This window comes from Canis aureus, chromosome 17 (genome assembly GCF_053574225.1).
Source record: "Canis aureus isolate CA01 chromosome 17, VMU_Caureus_v.1.0, whole genome shotgun sequence".
Classification (NCBI taxonomy): Eukaryota; Metazoa; Chordata; class Mammalia; order Carnivora; family Canidae; genus Canis; species Canis aureus.
This window is the reverse complement of record NC_135627.1, coordinates 52481960-52504055: the sequence shown is the minus strand read 5'-3', so window position 1 is coordinate 52504055 and position 22096 is coordinate 52481960. Positions and strand designations below refer to the sequence as shown.

General features: G+C 36.6%; 1 protein-coding gene and 1 long non-coding RNA gene across 3 annotated transcripts in view; one reads left to right on the top strand and one right to left on the bottom strand.

Moving 5' to 3' along the window:
* VWA8 (von Willebrand factor A domain containing 8) overlaps positions 1–22096 on the top strand; it is a 353299-nt gene that overhangs the window by 147979 nt on the left and 183224 nt on the right. For both annotated transcript variants that reach the window (XM_077855526.1, XM_077855527.1), the window contains one exon: positions 12593–12664. In XM_077855526.1, coding sequence (XP_077711652.1) covers positions 12593–12664 — 72 coding nt within the window. The remainder of the gene's footprint in view (positions 1–12592; positions 12665–22096) is intronic.
* Positions 1–22096, bottom strand: part of LOC144287998 (uncharacterized) — a 236382-nt gene that overhangs the window by 136705 nt on the left and 77581 nt on the right. The gene's annotated exons all lie outside the window — the stretch shown is intronic.

Below are 22096 nucleotides of genomic sequence, written 5' to 3'. Positions count from 1 at the left end.
TATATTTTATATGTGCACATGCACTAGATTCCAGGCAAATAAAGTGAATATATCATTAAATTAAAAGCAGAATGAGCTAATACTCATCCTCTCTTTTGCTTTTAGTAGTTCAAAGAGGATGTGTCCTGTTTTTTTCCTCATATTCCTTTCCTTTTCCTGAAAATCCCTAATATTTTTCTATTCTCTATTTGTCCTTTTTTTTTCTTTTTAAGGGAGGAAGATAGATAATTTCTTACTTGTAAATTAACCAATAATTATGGACCTTCTACTAAGACACAGAAATAAGTCTATCCCCAGAAATCTTTACTATAAATCTTCATTTTAATAAGAATGTTTTCCAGAGAAAATTACCTATAATGTAGAAGAATTTTTTCTTTTCCAGATTTTATGTCAAGTGGTTATATATTTATTTTATAAAAAGAAATATACTTAAAATTTTCTCTATATTTGGTCCCTAATATGCATGTAAATAAAAACCTTAAATTATGTTAGAAGAACTTATACTTGCTATTTCCTTTTTAAAGATTTATTTATTTATTCTGAGAGAGTGAGAGAAAGAATTCATGAGCAGGAGGGGCAGAGGGAGAGGTAGAGAGAATCCCAAGTAGCCTTTGTGCTGAGCACAGAGCCCTACCTGGGGCTTGGTCTCATGATCCTGAGATCATGACCTGAGCTGAAAACCAAGAGTTGGACACTTAACTGACTGCACCACCCCCACACCCCCACTTCTTACTATTTTTACTCTACTGAGGAGTTAGGAAAATTAAAAAAGGTTTTTATCTGTTATTTCTCAATCATATTTGTTGTTCAATTAGTACCATAATTTATATCCCTATATTATATTAACAACATAGAAGTATTGGGGCAAATTCTTTCTCAATAAAAATCACGATCCAATGTTTTGAAATCTGTCAAAACTGTTAATTACTCCCTATGACATAGGCAAAGGCATCACCTGTATTTGTTATGTATTTATTCTGTAGCCCATTAACTAACGTAGGTTTTACTTTTCTTCCAGAGCATTAATGCTCTTACGCAAGAAGTGGACAAATGAACAGATAATAAAGATACTTTTAAAACACAAAGGAGGAAAAGAACCTTGCCTGTCAAAGAAAGACAAAAACATGATTATGAGGAAAATTTACTATTTCTAAGCACTGATGGCATCACACACAGTGTCCATGTAGTAGAAACTAATAAAGAAAAAAGAACCAGGAAACTTTGTTATAAGTGACGATTCAAAAAACTCCATGGTAGCAAAGGTTGAAAACACTTCCCAGCAACTAAGAATGTAGGAAATTCAGTAGCAGGGAGGGCCATTGTGCCCTTGAACAGTGTCTGTTGCCATGGTATTTGTGACATAGACATTGAGGACCGCAGGGCTGCTGTGAACTTTACACAGCAGCCCTGAGGGACTGGCTGTATCCTGTCTCCAGATGTACCTTTGCTTCATCAAGCATTATGAATTAACCATTAATGAAAAATCTTAGCTGTACCAATTCAAGGAACTGTGGCTTTGGATTAAATTTGCTTTTGTTGCATAGGTTTTTGTTTCCTTTTATGCTGTACTTCATTTCGAAGCAGTACTTTTTGATGTCTCTTGAATATTTAGGGGCTTCCGTATTATGCTGTTCTATGTTCTGTGATCCCCTTAGGACCACATGGTATTGAAATAGATTTTCTAAATGTGTTTTCCACACCCCTAAAGTCAAGTCTATTTTTCTTTATTTTGAGTCTTCAGCAAATAGCACATGCCTGGCATATAGTGAATGCTGAACAAATGTGTGTTCAGTGGATTAATAAAGAAGGAATAAGATTTTGAATGTTCATAATTGGGAGTGTCATTTTATTAAATCTGTCATTAAAGAATGTGTAAAATGTCTAAATGTCTACCATGTATCGAGCCTTGTTCTGAAGTTTTTGGATAAAGAGATTAAAATACATTCACATAAACATACACACATACATACATACATACACACACATACTTGTGTAGCTCCAGGGCTCAAATTACCTAGGTCTGTCAGGGGAGAAAGACAAGAAAATACACATGATTACAGTGTGATGGAAGTACACACGGGTAACTGTGGTAGCACTGATGAGATGATGGTCCCAGATTGGAATGATCATGGAAAATGAGTTGACCAGGCAAAGTTGAGAGGCTCTCTCAGGCAGAGATCAGCATTTGCAGAGACTTGGATATGTGACAGAGCAGTTCATTTAGGATGCTACATATAACTAATTATCACTGGCACAGAGCTAAGGTTTCAAGTAGAATAGTGACAAGAGATGAGGCCAGTGGGTTAGGAAAGGGTCAGAACATGTTGGCCTTGCTAATTAAGGAATCTGGATGCTATTCAGAAGAAATGAGGAAACCACTGAAAGGTGTTAAGGACATTTCCCATAGTAACTTTGCATTCGCTCTTTAATGTTGTCTATAAGTTGGAACCAAGGCAGAGAGAGACTTGTTAGGGAGCCGTGGCAGTAGTCTAGATGCAAGTTAGGAAGGATGAAGGATCTGAACGAAGGGGGTAGAGTGGAGAGGACACATAGCAGGTCTGTTTAGGCAGTGGGTAGAGTTACTGAACTATGTGTAAGATGAAAGGCAAGACTCTGCCTCAGGGAGCACATAGTCTGGTGGAAAAGTAAATGGAACAGAAAATGACTCTAATTTTTGACTTAATATAACGTTGGAGGAGAGTGACGGGAGATGAGGCTAAGACCAAATCAAGAAGATAAGAAAGAGAAAGGGGTTCTGTGGGGTGGGGCGGTAAATTGGTGATGGAAGTCAAGAAATACAGACTTCCAGTTAAAAAATAAAGAAGTTGGGGGATCCCTGGGTGGTGCAGCGGTTTGGCGCCTGCGCTTGGCCTAGGGCGCGATCCTGGAGACCCGGGATCGAATCCCACATCGGGCTCCCGGTGCATGGAGCCTGCTTCTCCCTCTGCCTGTGTCTCTGCCTCTCTCTCTTTCTCTCTCTCTGACTATCATAAATTTAAAAAAAAAAAAAAAAAAAGAAGTCATGGAGGTGTAATGTATAGCACGGGGAATATAATCAATACTATTGTACTGGCTTTGCAAGGTGGCAGATGGTGGAGATCATTTCACATGGTATATAAACGTTCAATCATGTTGCACAACTCAAAGTGAATTTAACGTTGTAATGTCAAGCATACCTCAACAAAAAAGTAAGTAGCCTCGGGATCCCTGGGTGGCGCAGCGGTTTGGCGCCTGCCTTTGGCCCAGGGCACGATCCCGGAGACCCAGGATCGAATCCCACATCGGGTTCCCAGTGCAGGGAGCCTGCTTCTCCCTCTGCCTGTGTCTCTGCCTCTCTCACTCTCTGTGACTATCATAAAGAAATAAAAATTAAAAAAAGTTAAAAAAAAAAAAGTAAGTAGCCTTTAGTGCAAGGAAAAGAAAAAGGCAGTAAGGATGAACCTTTGTTTCAAAGGTATTAGGAGTCATTTAAGGAATTTCAAAAAAAAAAAAAAAGAAGTGACATGATTTTGAACGAAGAAGTGACTGTCAGTACTATAAAGAGCACATTGCCTCAAGGAGAAACTGAAGTTAGAGAAGCCAAATTGGCTGATAAAAATCTAGGCCGGAGATGCAAACACCTAAATGAAAACTGGGAATAGAAAGGAAGGGAGAGATACCGTTGACTTTTGGGTAACTTAATAGCTTAGACTTGATGTTTACCTGGCTCTTGATAAAGGAGGAATGAAGTACACAGGAAGATGATGATCGAGGTTTGGTCAGGTGGTAGGAAGTTATGCTATTAATGGGGGTAAAAGATACAGCCTAAGGAGTGAGGTTGAGGAGAAAGTAATGAGACAAGTTTTGGATACGTTGAGGTTGAGGAGACTGGGAAGTAACCAAGGATATAGTTTGATAGTGGCTCAGAATATGAGGCTGGAGTTGAGGAGGAAAGTCTTGCTGTTGAAGTTCAGCATAGAATTGATAGCTGAAGCAATGGAATGGGTGAGAGGATTTGGGGAGATTAGTCAGAAGTAGCTCATCAGGCACCAACACATGGATACCCAACTCTGCACACCGCCCTCCATCTCCCTTGGGTGGGTGCCCGTGGGCAACTAGGCACAAGCTACTCTACCCTAACCCTTGACTCCTGAGGAGAGCATGTGAAAAGGTACTGAGACAGAGCAAATGAAAGAACATGGGGGAAGTCAGTACCTAAGGAATTGATACAAAAAGATACCACCTAAAAGATTATGGAGAGAAATTGTTAGACAGGTGGGAGGGTTCAGGAGAGATGGACATCTATCTGGAAGAGGAGACTTTTAAGAAACTGTCTGTAGTACTCAAGTGGGCCAAGAGGTTAAGAGAAGAATTACGTAGGCAGTGACCTTAGCCTTAGTAGGCAGTGACCTTAGCCTTAGCTAATGTTTGTCGATTTGAATAATCAAGTTAGATGGAATGAGGGTGTGAAAGTAGGAGAACATGAGTACAGGATAGAAGAATGCAACTATAGTTGGAATTATTTTTCAGGATTGACATTGCTTTTTTATCTGGCCATGCAAGTGCTCGTTCCAGCTTTTCTATTTCTCACGCAGATTAGCCCTGGAAGGGCTTAAATGTTGTCTGGAAATTGGCACTAACTTTTCATTTTAGAAGGAAGAAGTCTCCAGACCATATTATCACTAGAACCCAGAATAAAGAGTATTGTAGGACTCCCTTTTAACTAGGGTAACCACACACATTGGCCTGCCTAAGATAGGCCCTAAAATAGTTCCTGTTTACATTTGTTGTCTCTCATTATTAACAGCATCTCTTTTGATTCGTTAAAGTGTTCCAGAGTGGACAATAAATTGGCAGGCCCACCTACTTCAAGCTTTGTTAAAACCATAGCTCAATGGTGTATCTGAAAGCATTTCAAAAAAAAAAAAAAAAAAAACCTACAAAGATAAACATTCAGAAATACTCATCTGTTTTTGAAGGAAAGAAAAATCTTTCTCAGTTTTTCTAAGAAAAGAACTCTGAAAGTACAGCTTAATTTGACAAGAGGAAAATGTATGAGATGTCAAAAAAAAAAATCAATAAAACAAGTTAAGAAAAGCAAGTAACAAACTAGAAAAATATCTGCAGCATGTATTAAATGCAAACAGTTAATTTGCCTTTTCCACAAATAGGGAGCTTCAATAACTTCAAGACTTAGGAGGCTGTTACTGTTTTGATACAGAAAACCAAGAGAAAGAAATGGGGATATTAATTGTTCTGGGATATATTTCCTCCCCCAAACCCCACGTAGAGCCTTTGTGACCTACTTATGGTTGGCCTATTTTTCCAGATATAGAAGAGCAATGTAATTTCCTTCGTGGCTGTTGTGAACAACTTTAATCTTGTTCTTTTATTATATCCTGTCCTAATTCAAATAAAAAATGTGGGAACTAAATAGTATATTTCTAATTCTAAAGTTATACATCTTTGAAGGTAATGATTAAGAGCAATTTAGTGTAAAATGTTCCATGGAAATCTCCAATTATTTTGGAACGCTTATGATATTTACATTATTAGCAAGTATTAATTTAAATATGATGTTAAATTATAAGCCAACCCTACATAAAGCAATAGTGAAAATTTATTTGAGCTAATTACAAAAACTCTTTGTAAGTAATGATGAGTGGCTTTGTCTTGCTTAGGCGGACTATTTCAAGTTTTCAGTACCAGTGACCTAACTGGTTATATAACTTACAACCACAGCATTAATTTTTATTTAAAAAAAAAATTGTTTGAGTATTGTCTATTACAGTAGATGTTTTGCTTTCTTTTTTATTCAATTTTTTAAATTGAAAAACAAAAACAAAACCAATTTACCCATTTCTCCCACCCCTACCCCCTGCCTATAGCAACCACCAATGTGTTTTCTATATCTATGAGCTTAGACGTTTTATTTTTTTTAGTATATATGTCATATATATTTTGTTTATATATTTCAAATATGCACATGTATATTTTTTAGATTCCATATATAAGTGATCATACAGTACTTGTCTTTCTCTGACTTATTTCAAGTAGCATAATGCCCCCTAGGATCATCCATGTTGTTACAAAGGGCAAGATCTTATTTTATTTTATTTTATTTTATTTTATTTTATTTTATTTTATTTTATTTATTTATTTTATTTTATTTTATTTTATTTTATTTTATTTTATTTTATTTATTTATTTATTTTATTTATTTATTTATTTTTATATTTTTATTCATGAGAGACACAGAGAGAGGCAGAGACATAGGCAGAGGGAGAAGCAGGCTCCATGCAGGAAGCCTGATATGGGAGTCGATCTCAGGACCCCAGAATCATGACCTAAGCCTAAGGCAGACACTCAACCACTGAACCACCCAGGCATTCATTCTTTTTATGGCTGAATAACATTCCGTTGTATCTATATATGCCACATCTTCTTTATCCATTCATCCACCAGTTGATACATAGGTTGTTTCCAAACCTCGGCGGTTATAAATAATGGTGCAGTGAAGGTGGGGATGCAAATATCTTTTCAAATTATTGTTTTCGCTTTCTTCAAAAAAATACCCAGAAGTGGAATTGATAGATTATATGGTAGTTCTATTTTTAATATTTTGAGGAACTTTATACCAATTTCCATAGAATTTCCATAGTGGCCGGATCAATTTACATTCTACTAATACATAAAGTTTCCCTTATCTTTACATCCTCACCAACACTTGTTTTTCTAGTCTTTGTGATAATAGCCATTCTAACAGGTATGAGGTGACATCTCATTAGGTTTTTGACTTATATTTCTCTGATGCTGTGATGTAGAACATTTTTCCATGTACCCATTGGCCTTTTGTAAGTCTTCCTAGGAAACGTGTCTATTCAGATCCTCTGCCCACTTTTTACTTGGATTGTTTGTTTTTTCCTGTTGAAATATATGAGTTCTTTATATATTTTGAATATTAGCCCCTTATCAGATATATGATTTGTAAGTATTTTCTCCCATTCACTAGGTTGCCTTTTCATTTTGTTAATAGTTTCCTTCACTGGGCAGAAGCTGCTTAGTTGGATGGAGCCCCATTTATTTATTTTTGTTTTTGTTGCTTGTGCTTTTGGTGTCAGATTCTAAAATCACCACTAAGACATATGTCATAGAGCTTACTGCCTATGTTTTCTAGGAGTTTTATGGTTTCAGGGCCTAATGTTCAAGTCTTTAATATAATTTTATAATATAATAATTTTGTGTTAATTTTTATGTATGGTAAAAGATAGCGATCCAGTTTCATTTTTTTTGCATGTGACTGTCCATTTTCCCAGTACTATTTATTGAAGAGACTGCCCTTTCTCCATATTTTCTCCATTCTTGACTCTTTTGTCATAAATTAATTGGCCATTGATATATATGGGTTTGTTTCTAGGCCCTTTATTATGTTCCACTGATTGATGTATCTTTTCTGCCAATGTTACACAGTTTTGATTACTACAGCTTTTTTTTTAATTACTATGGCTTTATAATATAGTTTGAAATCAGAAACTGTGATGCTTTCAAATTTGTTCTTCTTTCTCATGACTTTTTGACTATTTGGGGTCTTTATGATTCCATATAAATTTTAGGATTGTTTGTTCTGTTTCTGTGAAAGATGCCATTGGAATTTTGATAGGGATTGCATCGAATCTGTAGATTACTCTGGGTAGTACAGCATTTTAACAACATTAACTATTCTAATCCATGAACATGGAATATCTTTCCATTTATTTGTATCTTCCGTTTCTTTCATTAATGTCTGACAGTTTTCAATACACAGGTCTTTTACCTCCTTGGTTAAATTCATTTGTAGGTATTTTATTCTTGCTAATGCAATTGTAAGTGAGACTGTTTTCTCTTTCTGATGGTTCATTATTAGTGTACAGAAAAACCAACAGGTTTTTTTTTTTGTATTGCTTTTGTATCTTTCAACTTTGCTGAATTTTTTTTTAGTTCTAACAGCTTTTTGATAATGTCTTTAGGGTTTTCCATATATAATATCATGCTATCTGCAAATAGTGATAGATTTACTTCTTCCTTTCCAATTTCCTTTTTTTTTCTTGTCTGATTTCTCTGGTACTGTGTTGAATAAAACTGGCAAGAGTGGGCATCATTGTCTTGATCCTGATCTTAGAGTAAAAGCTCTAAGCTTTTTACCAATGAGTATGTGTTAGCTGTGGGCTTGTCATATATGACCTTTATTATGTTGAGATATGTTCACTCTATACTGCTTTGTTGAGAGTTTTTTTTTTTTTTATCATAAATGGATGTTGAATTTTGTCAGGTGCTTTTTCTACATCTGTTGCAATGATCATGATTTTTACCCTTCACTTTGTACCACATTGTACCACATTGAATTGATTCGCAGACAATGAATACAATGAACCATCCTTGTATCCTTGCATTAATTCCCACTTGATTATAGTGTATGATTCTCTTATTTTATTGTTAGATTATGGCTTGCTAATATTTCATTGAGAATTTTTGCATTTATGTTCACTCAAGGATATTGACCTATAATTTCCTTCCTTGTCTGGTTTTGATATCAGGGTAATGCTAGTTCTGAAGAGTGCCCTTCTATTTTTCAGAAGAGTTTGTAAAAGATTGGTATTAATTCTTTGAATGTTTGGTGAAATTCACTAGTAGATCTGGTCTGGACTTTCATTTGTTGAGAGTTTTTTTGATTAAAGATTGAATTTCCTTACTAGTAATATGTTTTATATAAGTACAGCTACTTCAGCTTTCTTTTGGTTTCCATTTAGATGAAATATCTTTTCTCATCTCTTCACTTTGAGTCTGTGTATTTTTACATCTAAAATGAATTTCTTGTAGGTAGCTTAAAGTTGAGTCTTGGTATATTATCCATTTAGCCACTCTATGTCTTTTGATGGAGAATTTAGTCCATTTACATTCAGAGTAATTATTAATAGGTATGTGTTTATTGTCATTTTGTTAATTGTTTTCTGGCTATTTTTGTAGTTTTTCTGTTTCTTATTCTCTTTTGTGGTTTGTTGGATTTCTTTAGTGTTATGCTTATATTCTCTTTATTTTTTGTGTATTTACTATAGGTTATTTTCTTGTAGTTACCATGAGGCTTAAAATATTTGCAACAGCCTATTTTAAATTGATAACAACTTAAATTTAATCCCATTGTAAAGCTCAACATTCTTGCTCTTCTCCCTCATGTTTTATGGTTTTGCATGTCACATCTTATATTTTTTATCTTGCATATCCCTTAACTAATTATGGTCATCCCTGGGACGCCTGGGTGGCTCAGTGATTGAGTGTCTGCCTTTGGCTCAGGGCATGATCCCTGGGTCTGGGATCACGTCCCACATCAGGCTCCCTGCATGGAGCCTGCTTCTCCCTCTGCCTGTCTTTTTTTGCCTCTCTCTTTCTGTGTCTCTCATGAATAAACAAATAAAATCTTTAAAAAAATTACTATTGTAATCCCTTACATAATTATTAAAAGCAGTAAAAATAGCTTATATATTTGCCTTTAACCTACATACTATCTTTATAAGTGATTAATCCACTATTTTTATTATATATTTACCTTTCCAATGAAATGTATTTTCATACATGTTCTTATTACTAATTTGCACCCTTTCTTTTCAGCTTAAAGTCCTTTTAACATTTCTCATACAGTCGGATTAGTGGTGATAATTCACTTAGCTTTTGCTTACCTGGAAAACTCTTTATCTGTTTTTCACTTCTGAGTGATAACTTTGCCAGTATTGTTGGTTGGCAAGGTATTTTTCATTCCTTTGAATGTATCACACCACTGCCTTCTGGTCTGTGATATTACCACTGAAAAATCTGCTGTTTGCCTAATGGTTGTCCCCCTGTATGTAACAAGTTGTTTTTCTCTTGCTGCTTTTAATATTCTCTTCTTTCCTTTTACTTTTGACATTTTAAATATAATGTGTCATAGTATAGGTCTCTTTAGATTCCTCTTATTTGGAACCTACATCTGATGTCTATTTCCTTCCCTGGGTTGGGGAAGATTCTAGTCATTGTATTTTCAAGTAAAATTTCTACCTCTTCCTCTCTCTCTTCTTGTTTCTGGGGCCCTGTGATGCAAATGTTAGTCCCTTAAGTCCCTTAAGCTATCTTTACTTTTTGTAATTCTTTTTTCTTTTTGATGCATTGATTTAGTTAGTTCCAGTGCCATGTCTTTGAGTTGACTGATCCTTTCTTCTGCTTCATCTGGTCTGCCATTGAACCTTTTTGGTTCAGGTATTGTAATCTTCAACAATATGACTTCTGTTTGCAGAAAAAAATTTAAAAAAAAATTTTTTTTTAATTTTTTAAATTTTACATTTAAAAAAAATTTTTTTAAATTTAAAAAAAATTTTTTAAAAAAATTTAAAATTTAAAAAAAATTAAAAAAATTTTTTTTTCATCTCTATATTGAAGTTCTTCTGCATCCATCTATTCTTCTCAGTTTGGTGAGCATCTTTATGACCATTACTTTGAACTCTATCAGGTAAATTACTTACTTCATTTTGTTAAAGTTTTTTTTTTCTTCCTGAAGTTTTATCATGTTCTTCCATTTGGAACATATCTTCTGTCTTTTCATTTTGCTTAACTGTCTCTGTTGATTTCTATACAGTGTGTGAGATGACTACTTTTCCCACTGTTAAAGGAGTGGCCTCATGCAGAAAATGAACCTTGTCATTCAACCGTGCCTTAGCTCTTTATTATCTCTTAAATCTTTGTGTTTGTCCAAGCTACCTATTATATTTTTAATAGTTCCCAGGAGTTGAGAATGTGTAAAGATCTCTGTGTCTCATATGGGAGAGACTCAGCACTTAAATTTAGGCTGCCTAGAAACCACACCCTCAGGCATCAGCTTTTAAAAGTATGCCCAATAATATAATCCTATGTACCACAAGTGTAAGCCCCACTGATCACAAGAACCAAGTGATCTGGTGCTATCTACTGGGTGACAGCCACAGGATTGGGGCTCCAGACAAGTATGTAAGCCCTTTTCTGGGTGATACTGATGAACTAGAGCAAGGCAAAGAGAGATAGCCAGGATGGCATCCACGATGGCCTATGTTCCTTGAGAGAACTCCATAGGCCTCTAAATGTGTGCCAAACCTGAAGCTTGTTCCTTAGACTGAATCTCCAAGGCAAGCAGAGAGGTTTCCTTCATAGAAAACTAAGGATTGTGCCTCAGTCCACTGTCTGTGCAGTGTCCTGGGCTGGTAGCCTGCCAAGAACCATCTTTATAGTTGCCAGAGTTCCATGGAACCCAGAAATGTAAGGGCCTCCCCACCTCCATGCACCAGAGCCAGGTGATTAAGGATTATCTACTGGGTGACAGCTTTAGAAACTAGGGCAGTAGACATAAAAACCAGGACACAGATGTGTGTAAAGCTCCCTTCCAGGAGACACTGGTGCTTTGGTGTGATAGAGGGTGAGCACAAAGATAACACCAGCCCTCTGGGGTCTCTAGCAAGGATTGTAGCTAGCCCCAAGATTCATTTTAAATTAAATACTGTCCCTCACGCCTCAGTCATGATGATTAGTTTATAATCCTTCATAGAAAGATTGAGCTCCTGGGTTTGCTGCCTATTGCTCTACCCTGGGACGGTAGCTATTTAAGAACTGTGTCCCCTGGTTACAATCCTGTGGGGCCTACAAGTGTAAGCCCCACTGGCTACCAGAGCCAGGTGATGTAGAGGTATCTCCTGGCAGCAGTCACAAAAATCAGGGTGCCAGAGGCCTGAGCTCCTTTCTGGGCAGCACCAATTATCAGTCGTATGGGACCAGGAATACAAGCTCCTTTGGCCTCCATAGCCAGGCAAGCCTAGGTGGCAGCCATAAAAATTGAGACACCAGACACACAAAAGCTTTTTTCCAAAGATTCTGGTACTCTGAATCACAGCAGATGGAGAACACAAGGATGGCACTTGCCAGTTTCCATCCCCAGAGAGAATTCCAATAGGCTTCTACATGCATGTGTTAAATGAGATGCCTGTCCCTCAGGCCAATGCTTTAATATAAGCAGGTGAGCCTCCTTCACTTTAAGTCTGGGCACAGTCAGCTGCCTCTGAGCTAGGCTCCAGGGCAGGTCAGTTTTTCAGACTGCCAGGGTCTCGTGGGTCTTGGGATGTGAGCCTTGTTCGTTTTCAAAGTTAGATGTTTTGGGGGCTCATCTCTCCAGTGTATGTCTTAAAAGTTGGAATGCTCAATGTGGGGTGCGAACCCCTTCATCCTCAGGGAGAAGCTCCATGTTTTGAGTTCCCTCCCAGTTATAGGATGCTGTACTAGGGGTGGGGTTTGTGGTGAGACTGTGTCCCAGCCTCTCTTACTTGCTTTCATGATTTTCTTCTTATTTATCCAGTGCATAGTCATCAGTCAGGTAGCCTTTAGATTTTTCTAAGAGGTAATTATTTCATATATTGCTGTACAATCTGTACGTTCATGGGAGCAGGTAAGATCAGGATCTTTCTACACTGCCATCTTGAACTGAAACTCTAAATGCTTTACTTAGCATGACGATAATCTTTATTGTTAACTCTGTTACTTCACCTTGATAATGCAAAACATGATTAACCTCTAGTTCTTTTTTCTCTAGCACATGATAGTGATGGAAGACATGCTGAAAGACTTTCTTCTTGGAGAACACCTATTATTGGTTGGTAATCAGGTGAGTTATGTATGGCTGGAACTTAGAGGGTCTTTCACCTTCTACACTTTAGAATTACCTCAGAGCATCAATCACCATTCAGTCACTCATCAAGTTATGTCCATTATACCTCATAAAGGTTGACTCCTCTTTCCCACATCTGTCACTTAGCCCAGCTCACCATCATCTATCACGTGGGCTACAGCAGTACTTTGCCAATATAGCTCCACCCTAACCTTACTCCTATTCTGATCTACTCTTTGCTCTGCAGCCAGATTGATACTTGTCAAACTAAAATCTGACTAGGTCTCTCTTTTTTGCTTAAATTGGCTTCCCATGGCTCTTACCTATATTCTTCAGTATCTGGCTTCTGCCCACCTTTATAGTCCTAAGCCTTGGCTCCCTTTCTCTCACTAGGTGGTAGCTTGAGCCACTCTGAACTACCTTCAGTTTCTTATCTCTGTCCTGGTCCTTGGTGCATGCTCTTCTCTACATGGAGCACTCCCAGTCCCCTTCCTCTATCCCCCTCCCCTACCTCCTGAGGGGTCTTCCCTTGTCCCTAGCTGAATAAAGTTTCCTCTGCTTCTGCATCCTTCTCTCACACTCTAGTGGTAGTCATCACTCTAATAATGTTACTCTGTTTACATATAGAATGATAGTCTCTCCAACTCGTCTATGTGATCCTCAAGGACCGACATCATAGTTCTCTTACTTGTCTCCGTATTCTCAGTTCCTAGAACAATGTCTGCTACATAATAGATATTCAGCAAGTGTTTATGGAAGCAATGGGTGGATGGAAAGATGGAACATCTTCTGATGTTCCCCAATTGAATGATCAGATTCATGGTGACCAACAACTTTGGTTTTTTAACTTGGTCTTAAATTAACAAAAAACATTCAGAAGGAGTTTGGTCTTTATTTTTACTTTTTTTAAAAGTTACAAAAACAATACATATTCTTTATATATTTAGCCTCTCATACTTACAATTTTAAAGGGTTGATTTGTTTTTGTTTTTTTTTAATTAAAATGAGCCAGTTGAATGGCTTACTGATTGAGTGCACAGGTTTAGAGGTTAGCTGGCTAAAGGTACAATAGGAACCCTTTCCCAGATGGCTGTGACTGTGATGGCAAATTGTTTATCTTACCAAGGCTCAGTTCCCTGATATCTACCCTGGAAATAAAAATAGTATGCACTCGGGTAAGAGACACATGAGGCAATGCACAGAAGAAACCTCACACAGTGCTTAGCTCATAGTAGGTGCTCAGTTAAAATTAAATCTATTTCACTGTGCTTTAAAAAGGACTTTAATATTTTCTTGTTTCATGTTTTTCTAAATAAGAATTAAAAGAAGAGTGATGAATTTTTCACAGATTTTTTTGTTGTTGTTCACTGTTTCAAGACTCTTACCTACCTTTATTTACTGAAAAATCATTTTTCCTGATGAGTATCTGTACCAGAGTGGAAGGATGGAGAGCAGTCAGCAGTCCAGTATTCAGACCTTGATTTCAAAACCCAGGAAGGCAATTTTTCACCTATCTCTAAAAAATAGTGACTCTCATCTCACGTTGAAAAATGCTGTTATATAGCCGAGAGATTTCACGAACTTTTTAGAAGTGGTTAGACCCTGGTATGCTCAGTGTGTCCTTTTCAAGATTTCTGCCTGAATGGCCTTAGACACAGACTCTGCTGGTAGTAGCAGACCAGCATGACAAAGAGAGTAGACCAAGAATATATAGAGCTGGGGCTTGAAGAACAATTTTGCCTAAGGAGCAGGCTTTCAAAAGGAAGGTCCCTAGAGGTCAAGCTATGATGCAGCTTTTAAGTATTCTAGATTATACTGATTCCATAAGGGTTTAGTGAGTGGGATGCAGTAAGAGTTTCTTGGCAAAGGCAAAGTTTACATTGAGCAGATATAGAGTCAGGATTTCACAAGAGTTGTCTAGGTTGAAAGGTTAAAGTTAGAACCTACCCAGTAACCAGAAGGACAGGAGGCATATTCTAACCTCTGGGAGACTGAGAAGAGCTCTGCAGGATGAGGGTGAGATTGAACAGAGGTTTGTTTCCACTTTCTGATAAATGAAAAAGGGGGCAGTATGCTTTGAAATCACTCTAGAGTGCTATATGAAGGCTGAGAAATCCAGTATGGTACCTCTAGTCTATTTCCAGTCCCAAAGAGGAGAGCAAGACAGTAGACAAAGGGCAAAGCAATGGGGTAGAGCGAAGAGCAGCGAGGTACATGCCTAGACCCCAGCATCTGGTGAGGATAGGCGATCCCATTGATTTTCAGGCTTCCCTCAGGTTGGCTCAGCAAGCACTGGGCAGAACTGGCACGTTGGGGATTCTCAGGAGGAGCAAAGTGGAGGCACGGGGTATCACGAACGTCTCTCAATGGCTGCTGTCACAAACTGCCCCTGCCATCAACAGATCACAGTGTTTTGCCTTATTTTGTCCTTGTTCTGTTACCCTCTGCTTTGGAGAAAGAAAAATTGACAGAGAGAGATTGTATTCAGTATAAATGTGCTGTATTTTATTGGCCTTTTTCATATCAGAAGAGTTTTTTTGTTCATTTATGATAAACCTCTAAGACCATCAGTGTCATTTAATAATACCAATGTTAAAGGCACTTGCAGATTTACCGAATAAATTCTGCTCCTGTGTCCATGGAATTATCTCATGAACAGGACTAACCCTTTTAGGCTGTTGTTTGATGTCCTCCTGTCATTTGATGTCCTCCATTGTCTGATCCCACTCGGCTCACAGCCTGTCTCATTCCTCCCCTCAAACGTTTGTCCTCAGATAAATTTAACACTGTTTTCCAAACATATCTTCTTATCAGTGTCATATCCCAGCCTTTGATCTTACCAGCACTCTCTTCTTTCCTTCATATTTGCCTTTTGAAATCCATCCAACCCCAGAGGGGCAATGTGCTATCATGGGAAACCAGAAAGCTGGGAATCCAGAGACCTGCTTTCTCATCCAGACTCTTCAATTCTCTAGGTGATATTGGGTAGATTGCTATTACTTTTAGTGGGCTTTTTCTTTCTTTTTTTTTTTTTTCTTCTCCATCTGTCTCTCTTTTTTTCCCCTTATCTGTAAAATGATGGGATTGGAATTGGTATTTCCTAAAGTCCCTCTGGCTCTAATATTCTATAATATGTTTCTTTAATAAAGTCTTCCTGAACACAGGCCTGAAGCTTTGGCCCATTCCCTGAGCTGCTATAGCAGCCCAGTTATCTATTTCCTTTGGCTTCTCCTAGACTTATATATCTACCTGCCATCTCTCTACTAAACAGAAAGCCCCTTGAGAAAAGCCTTAGTGATTTTTGACTAGCATACAGTAGACATTCAACAAATGTTTGCTGAATAAATTACTGGATTTTAGAGGCCTACCAAGAATAGAGTCCTAACTGGTAGGTAAAATGAATTAGAAGTAATATGAATTTAAAATTCCGTTTTAGTTGGATTATTTTCTGGAGAGTCTGAAACATATTGACTGAATTCTTTATTTTGTAAATTTGCAAGTGTCATCAGTGAAGGAAACAAATAAATTAGGATCTAGGGAATGCCTACTTAAGAGAGTGAATAGTTAAGTGGCCTATTCAACTTAATTAGGTTTATATGTTGACAGGATCAAAGATTGGCAGCATTATCACTAGGACAGAATAATGAAATAGTAATATTTTTAAATTTATAATAATAATTAGATGCTATTTAGAATTCACCTAATTAAGTGACACTTAATCTTGTGCATGCTTACATTTATCAGGTCAAGGGGTAGAAATTGAACCAAAGTGACTAGTTAAAGTCTAAACAGAACTTTTTAATTACTTTCGCCAATTTCAGTTCCTTTCAAACTTGTTTTCAAAAGCTAACATTGGTGTTAAGATCTTAGCAAGATTCTATAGCTTGACTCCTTTTCTCCCCCAGCTCTATTAACATATAATTATCAAAGTTGTAATATACTTAATGGGTACAAGGTGATGATTTGATATGTGTATCCATGCTAACAGGATTCCACCCATCTAGTTAATTAAACACATCCACTACTTTACATATTTTCTGTCATCGTAAGAACATTTAAGTTCTCCTCTCTTAGCAAATTTTATTAGGCAATACAGTGTTATTAAACTAGGTCACCAAGTTATACATTAGATCCTCAGAGCCTGTTCATCTTATAGGTGAAATTTGGTACCCTTTTACCAGCCTCTTCCTATTACCCTATCCCTACCCACTTTTCTACTTTTGTTTCTGAGTTTGACTTTTTTTTTCTTTTTTTTAGATTCCACATATAAATGATACCACATAGTATTTGTCTTTCTCTGTCATATTTCACTTTGCAGAATGCCCTCCAAGTTCATTAGACTCTTGGCTGCTTCCATTTAGTATGTACAAGGGAGTTTAAAGCCACCTGCAGTACTTGTTGGCAAATGCAGAGTAAGAACCCCATGGAGATGTATTTTGCTGAAGATGGAATGGAGTTTCATGTTGTTTCCTCATGCTTTGCCTCAGAATTCTGATCATCTAGATTTCTTTTTTTAGGAATGTGTGCTTTTGCAGCCATCAAAACTCAGACATTTCATCAATAGCTTTGAAAATGTCTTGCTTCATCAGTACCTTTCAATATTTCAGCACCTCAATATTTTATGCACCTTCTCACTTGCACTCTTGTTTCTATCTTCTGAAGCAAAATAATGAGAAAAGGAAAAGGATAATAAGCAAGTAGCGGTACAACTGGTAGGTTGAGGACTGCTGACTCTCATGGGGCGATACCACTGGTTTTCGCTCAAATGCAAAGTGACAAGTGGGAAAATGCCTGTTTTAATCACATGATTTTTTTTTTAAGATTTTATTTATTTGAAAGAGAGAGAGAGCATGAGCAGAGGGAGAGGGAGAAGGTGTGGGAATGATAGAAGTAGACTCCCTGCTGAGCAGAGGGCCTGATATGGGCCTTGATCCTAGAACCCCAGGATCATGACCCGAGCTGAAGGCAGATGCTTAACCAACTGAGCCGCCCAGGCACCCCTACATGATTTATTTTGAACCTAAGTAAACTGTTTGTAGCAATTGATTGGGCTCCTTTCTTTCTCTTTCTAAAACATTACATAATGATTTCTCAAAAAAAAAAGTTAGAAGTTAAGCTTTGGGGATTAAATCTTAGCAGAGAAACCAGCAGTGGGTTGTTGGTATAATTAAGTGATAAACTGCGATGAATGTCTTAATACAAACTATCTGTACATACATACGTCTACCTAACCTTCTGTTTGCAAACTAGAAACTGGCTGATGTCCATGAAAAAAACTTTTTAATAGTTGAAGTTATAAATTTAGAGATGCCTTGACAGATTGCTCTATTACTGGGAGCAGCTTTTACAATGAGGAAATTCAAGAGTTAAGTGGTGATCTTGAGGTCTTTTAAGGTTTCTCATCTTTATAGGCCCAATCCCACCTTTTCTTTCTATATGATACTGTCTTTTTGAAGAAATCTGATACTAGACAAGATTTTATAACTGTTGGGAAGCTGAAAACAGTTCCATAAACATTACTTATCATAGCAAAATTAAGTAGCTCACATCTTATTGGGTGAAATAAAATTGATATTTTTTATCCTTTCAGTTTTCTATGTAGGATTTTATGGCATAGCACAGCAGCTTTCCAATAAGAGAAACAGAATTGCTGCCTGTGAGCCAAAAGAGATATGTGCCTGAAATTACAACATCTGATGGTCTGTTAGTACATAATGCTACATATTATAGAATGACTTTAGTATACTGCTACACTCATTATTTTCTACTACTTTAATTATAACATTACATGTGCCTTTTGTGGAATTAGGAGTTCTCATGCTGGCTTTTTTTCTTTTTCTTTTTCTTTTATTTTTTTAAATCATAGCATGAGTTTCTACTTATTTTAGCTTTACTGAGAGGGAAATAAATGCCTATTTTGTTTTGAGTCGATGATACTTCTGTCCCAACTCTACTGGAGGATAAGCCTCTTTCCTTCCCCTGTTTTCTTTTCTTTTGACTTATAGAGCTATATTCTATTTGATACACAGAATACTGATTGTGAATGTTTTGGGTGATAGAATCAACCCATAGGTGCATAATTTTTATTATTGTTTACAAACTCCCTAAGAATAAACTAAGTATTTATGTAAGAATGCTTGAGTTTTGAGAGGCAGTTGCATTTTATCAGATATTTGAAGGAAGAGCTATTCCAGCAATATAGTGTTCTAATATGCTCAGGTATCTCCTTACATAAGAGTTATTTTTCTAATATGCAGCATTTTATTTTAGAAAGTAAAAATTTAACCATCTCTATATCATGTTAGATCAAATTGCAAAGCAAATCATCAAATTTTAATTTTACTAATGAACATAAAAATTCACAATCACTTCTAAATGAATATAATCCAGTAATTTGCCAGATTTGTCTCCTTCCTTCTTTCCTTCCTTCCTTCCTTCCTGCTTTCTTTCCTTCCTTCCTTCCTTCCTTCCTTCCTTCCTTCCTTCCTTCCTTCGAGCCATCCCTTTGTATCATTTTACCAATAATAGTGGTGTGGTGAAGTTTTCATACTTAAGCTCTCCTTGTATTTCACAGTTCATATTTTTTGCCCTTATCAAAATTCTATTGTTATGTCTTCCTTATCTAATAAAAAGTTAGCTCTGGCTGATTTTTACATGAGATGTCTTTTCTATCCCTTACTTTTCATGTGCTTCATGTTTTTACAGTACTGGTTCTTTAGGTATTCTTTTCAGTTCCATCATTAGAAAGTACCTCTTGGGCAACTGGGTGGCTCAGTGGATGAGCATCTGCTTTGGCTCATGTTGTGATCCTAGGGTCCTGGGATCGAGTCCTGCATCAGGCTCCCCACAGGGAGCCTGCTTCTGCCTCTGCCTATGTGTCTGTCTCTTATGAATGAATAAATTAAAATCTAAAAAAAAAAAAAGTACCTCTTAATTTTATTTTCCTGCTAAAAGTTATAAGTGGCTCCTCCTTGCCTATGAGATAAAATATCTTTCGTACACAGACACTCAAAACAGACCATGACCTGGATCCAAACTCCTTTTTATAATTTTAGTTCTTCCAAATTTGAGTTTCTTACCCTCCCTGAGTGAGCCAGCCCCTTTTGTTCCCTCAGTCATTTTTCATATTGTTTGCTTCACACCGTGCTTCCCTTCGTCTTTGCCAAGGAAAATCCTGCCAGTTTTCAAAAGCTCAGATGTTTCTTCTTCAGTGAAGCCTTTCTTAGTCTTCCTCAAATAGAAATAATCTTGGGTTTTTTTTCTGAAATTTTATAGTATTTTTTCACTCTTTTAAAGTTGTGGTATGTATTTGATTTCATATATAGTTGAATTATAGGTTTCTTTTGAGTAAGGGTTAAAAATGGTAATATACATTTTATAATTTCCAATTTCCTATTTTTTAAAAAATCATCTCTTTTAGTTCTACAACAACCTTTTGATGCAAAATCTTTATGTTTCACATCTTACAAATAAGTCTTCTAAAACTCAAAAAGGTTAAAATATTGCTGAAGATCCCATAGCTAGTTAATGGCAGAGTTAGGGCTCAGACTGCCCAAGCTCAAACTTCTTTTTCATCATAGCACACTATTGTTTACACTAGTTAACAATAATAGTAACAGCAACAACAGTAATACTATGTAATTGCTAACTATTGTTGAGTGCTTATAGTAGACCAGGGACAATGCTTCACATCCAGAGTACAGGGCATTTTATAACTTTCTACAAAAAGTAGAGTATGTAATGAACCCCTTTGTAGCAGTTACTTAGCTTCACAGTTAACAGCATATTGTCCAATTTATTTTATCTATTCCCCCAACGCCTTTTTTATGTTGTCTTTTCATACATTATTCTTTAATGTAATAAATTTTTCTCACAGATATCTCAGCATTTATTTCTAATATACCCATAATTCCATTATTGCACCTAGCAAGTTGATAATAATCCCTGGATATACAGATACCCTATTTTCAGTTTTCCTCAGTTATCTCCAAAAGTGTCATTTTACAGTTGGTTTATTCCAAATCAACATTTAAACAAAGGCTGCTAGTTGTATTTAGCCGATGTACCTCCCAGGTCTCTTTGAAAAAAGAAAGATATATCTTCCTGTTCTCTTTATCCTGAGAGGTGCTAACAAATTTTCATGAATAAAAACATTTTATTCAGAATTATACCAATATTAATGAACTTCTGAGGAAATATTGTCTAGAGTATATTTTGTGAAACCAGTTATCTCCCTGGTTGATGTCATAGTACATCAAACCATATCCATTTTTTTTCGAGACTAGAAACAATTGCCTTCTTTTCTGATCTTCATAGCCTTTGACTTTAAGATAATTATACACTGGGAACATTAGTAAAGTGTATTTAGTGCCAACTAAGCAGAACTCTATGCACATTGTTACTATATGATTCTGTATAATTCTTTGTATCTCTTCCATTTATTAATCATAGGCTTACTGTGATCATGGACTTAGTTTTTCTCCTGGTAAAGTCATGTTTGTTGAATTATTTAATATTGAGAGACTGTGAGTATTTTATTACCAAAATTAAAGGATGTGTGAATTCTGCTAATTAATAATTTGAACTGAGCCCTGGCAGGTTGCTACCATGTGACATCAGAAATATACCACGTTGCCATGCCAGCATAATTGGCTAGTGTCTGGGAAGGGACTGAACACTTTGTCCAGAAACCTCCTGCCTGTAGTACCCAGCTGGTAGTGGCAGAGAATTTGATAACTAAGTATGCTGTGCTTCTAGTAGCTCCAGCAACCTGAGAGTCCCAAGGCTATGAAATACTTGGGGGACATTCATCTTTATTTGATATTAAATTATCTTGTGTCCCTCCTCCAACCCCTTAGTGAAGTTGCTTGAATTACAATGTGGAAATTCTTTACCACTCTGCCACCTTCTCTTTAACATTTACTCTGTTGATCCAGTGTTTCCTAGTGATTATTTTTCTTGTTCTCATTCTAAATCCTTATTTTGTTCTTGCGCATACACAAATTCTATCTCCCCCACGATGTTTGTCATGGCTGCTTTAGTCATACCTAATGACCAAACTAGCAAAGATTATACCTTTGCCATTTATAGCAACACAGTATCTCACAGAGAAATTACAGGGAAGTTGATTTTATCATTCCAGTTATGAATAAATAAATAAATAAATAAAAATCTAAAAAAAGTTTTAAAAAAGAAAAAGAGGTTATGACTCTGACAGAAAGCCTTCTAAGTCAGGGTGTTTTCGAGCCATGCAAACTCGTAGTGCAGTTAAAATGTGTGTCTTCTCATCTGACTTCTGGGTACTGTTCCTTGGCTCCGTGACAGGGTGGACATTTGTGCAATTGTTTTGGATGGTTTACTATTCAGTTTTAATCGTTTTTTTCTCACTGCCTAAGTAATGTATGTTCACTGAGAGAATTTGGAAAATAA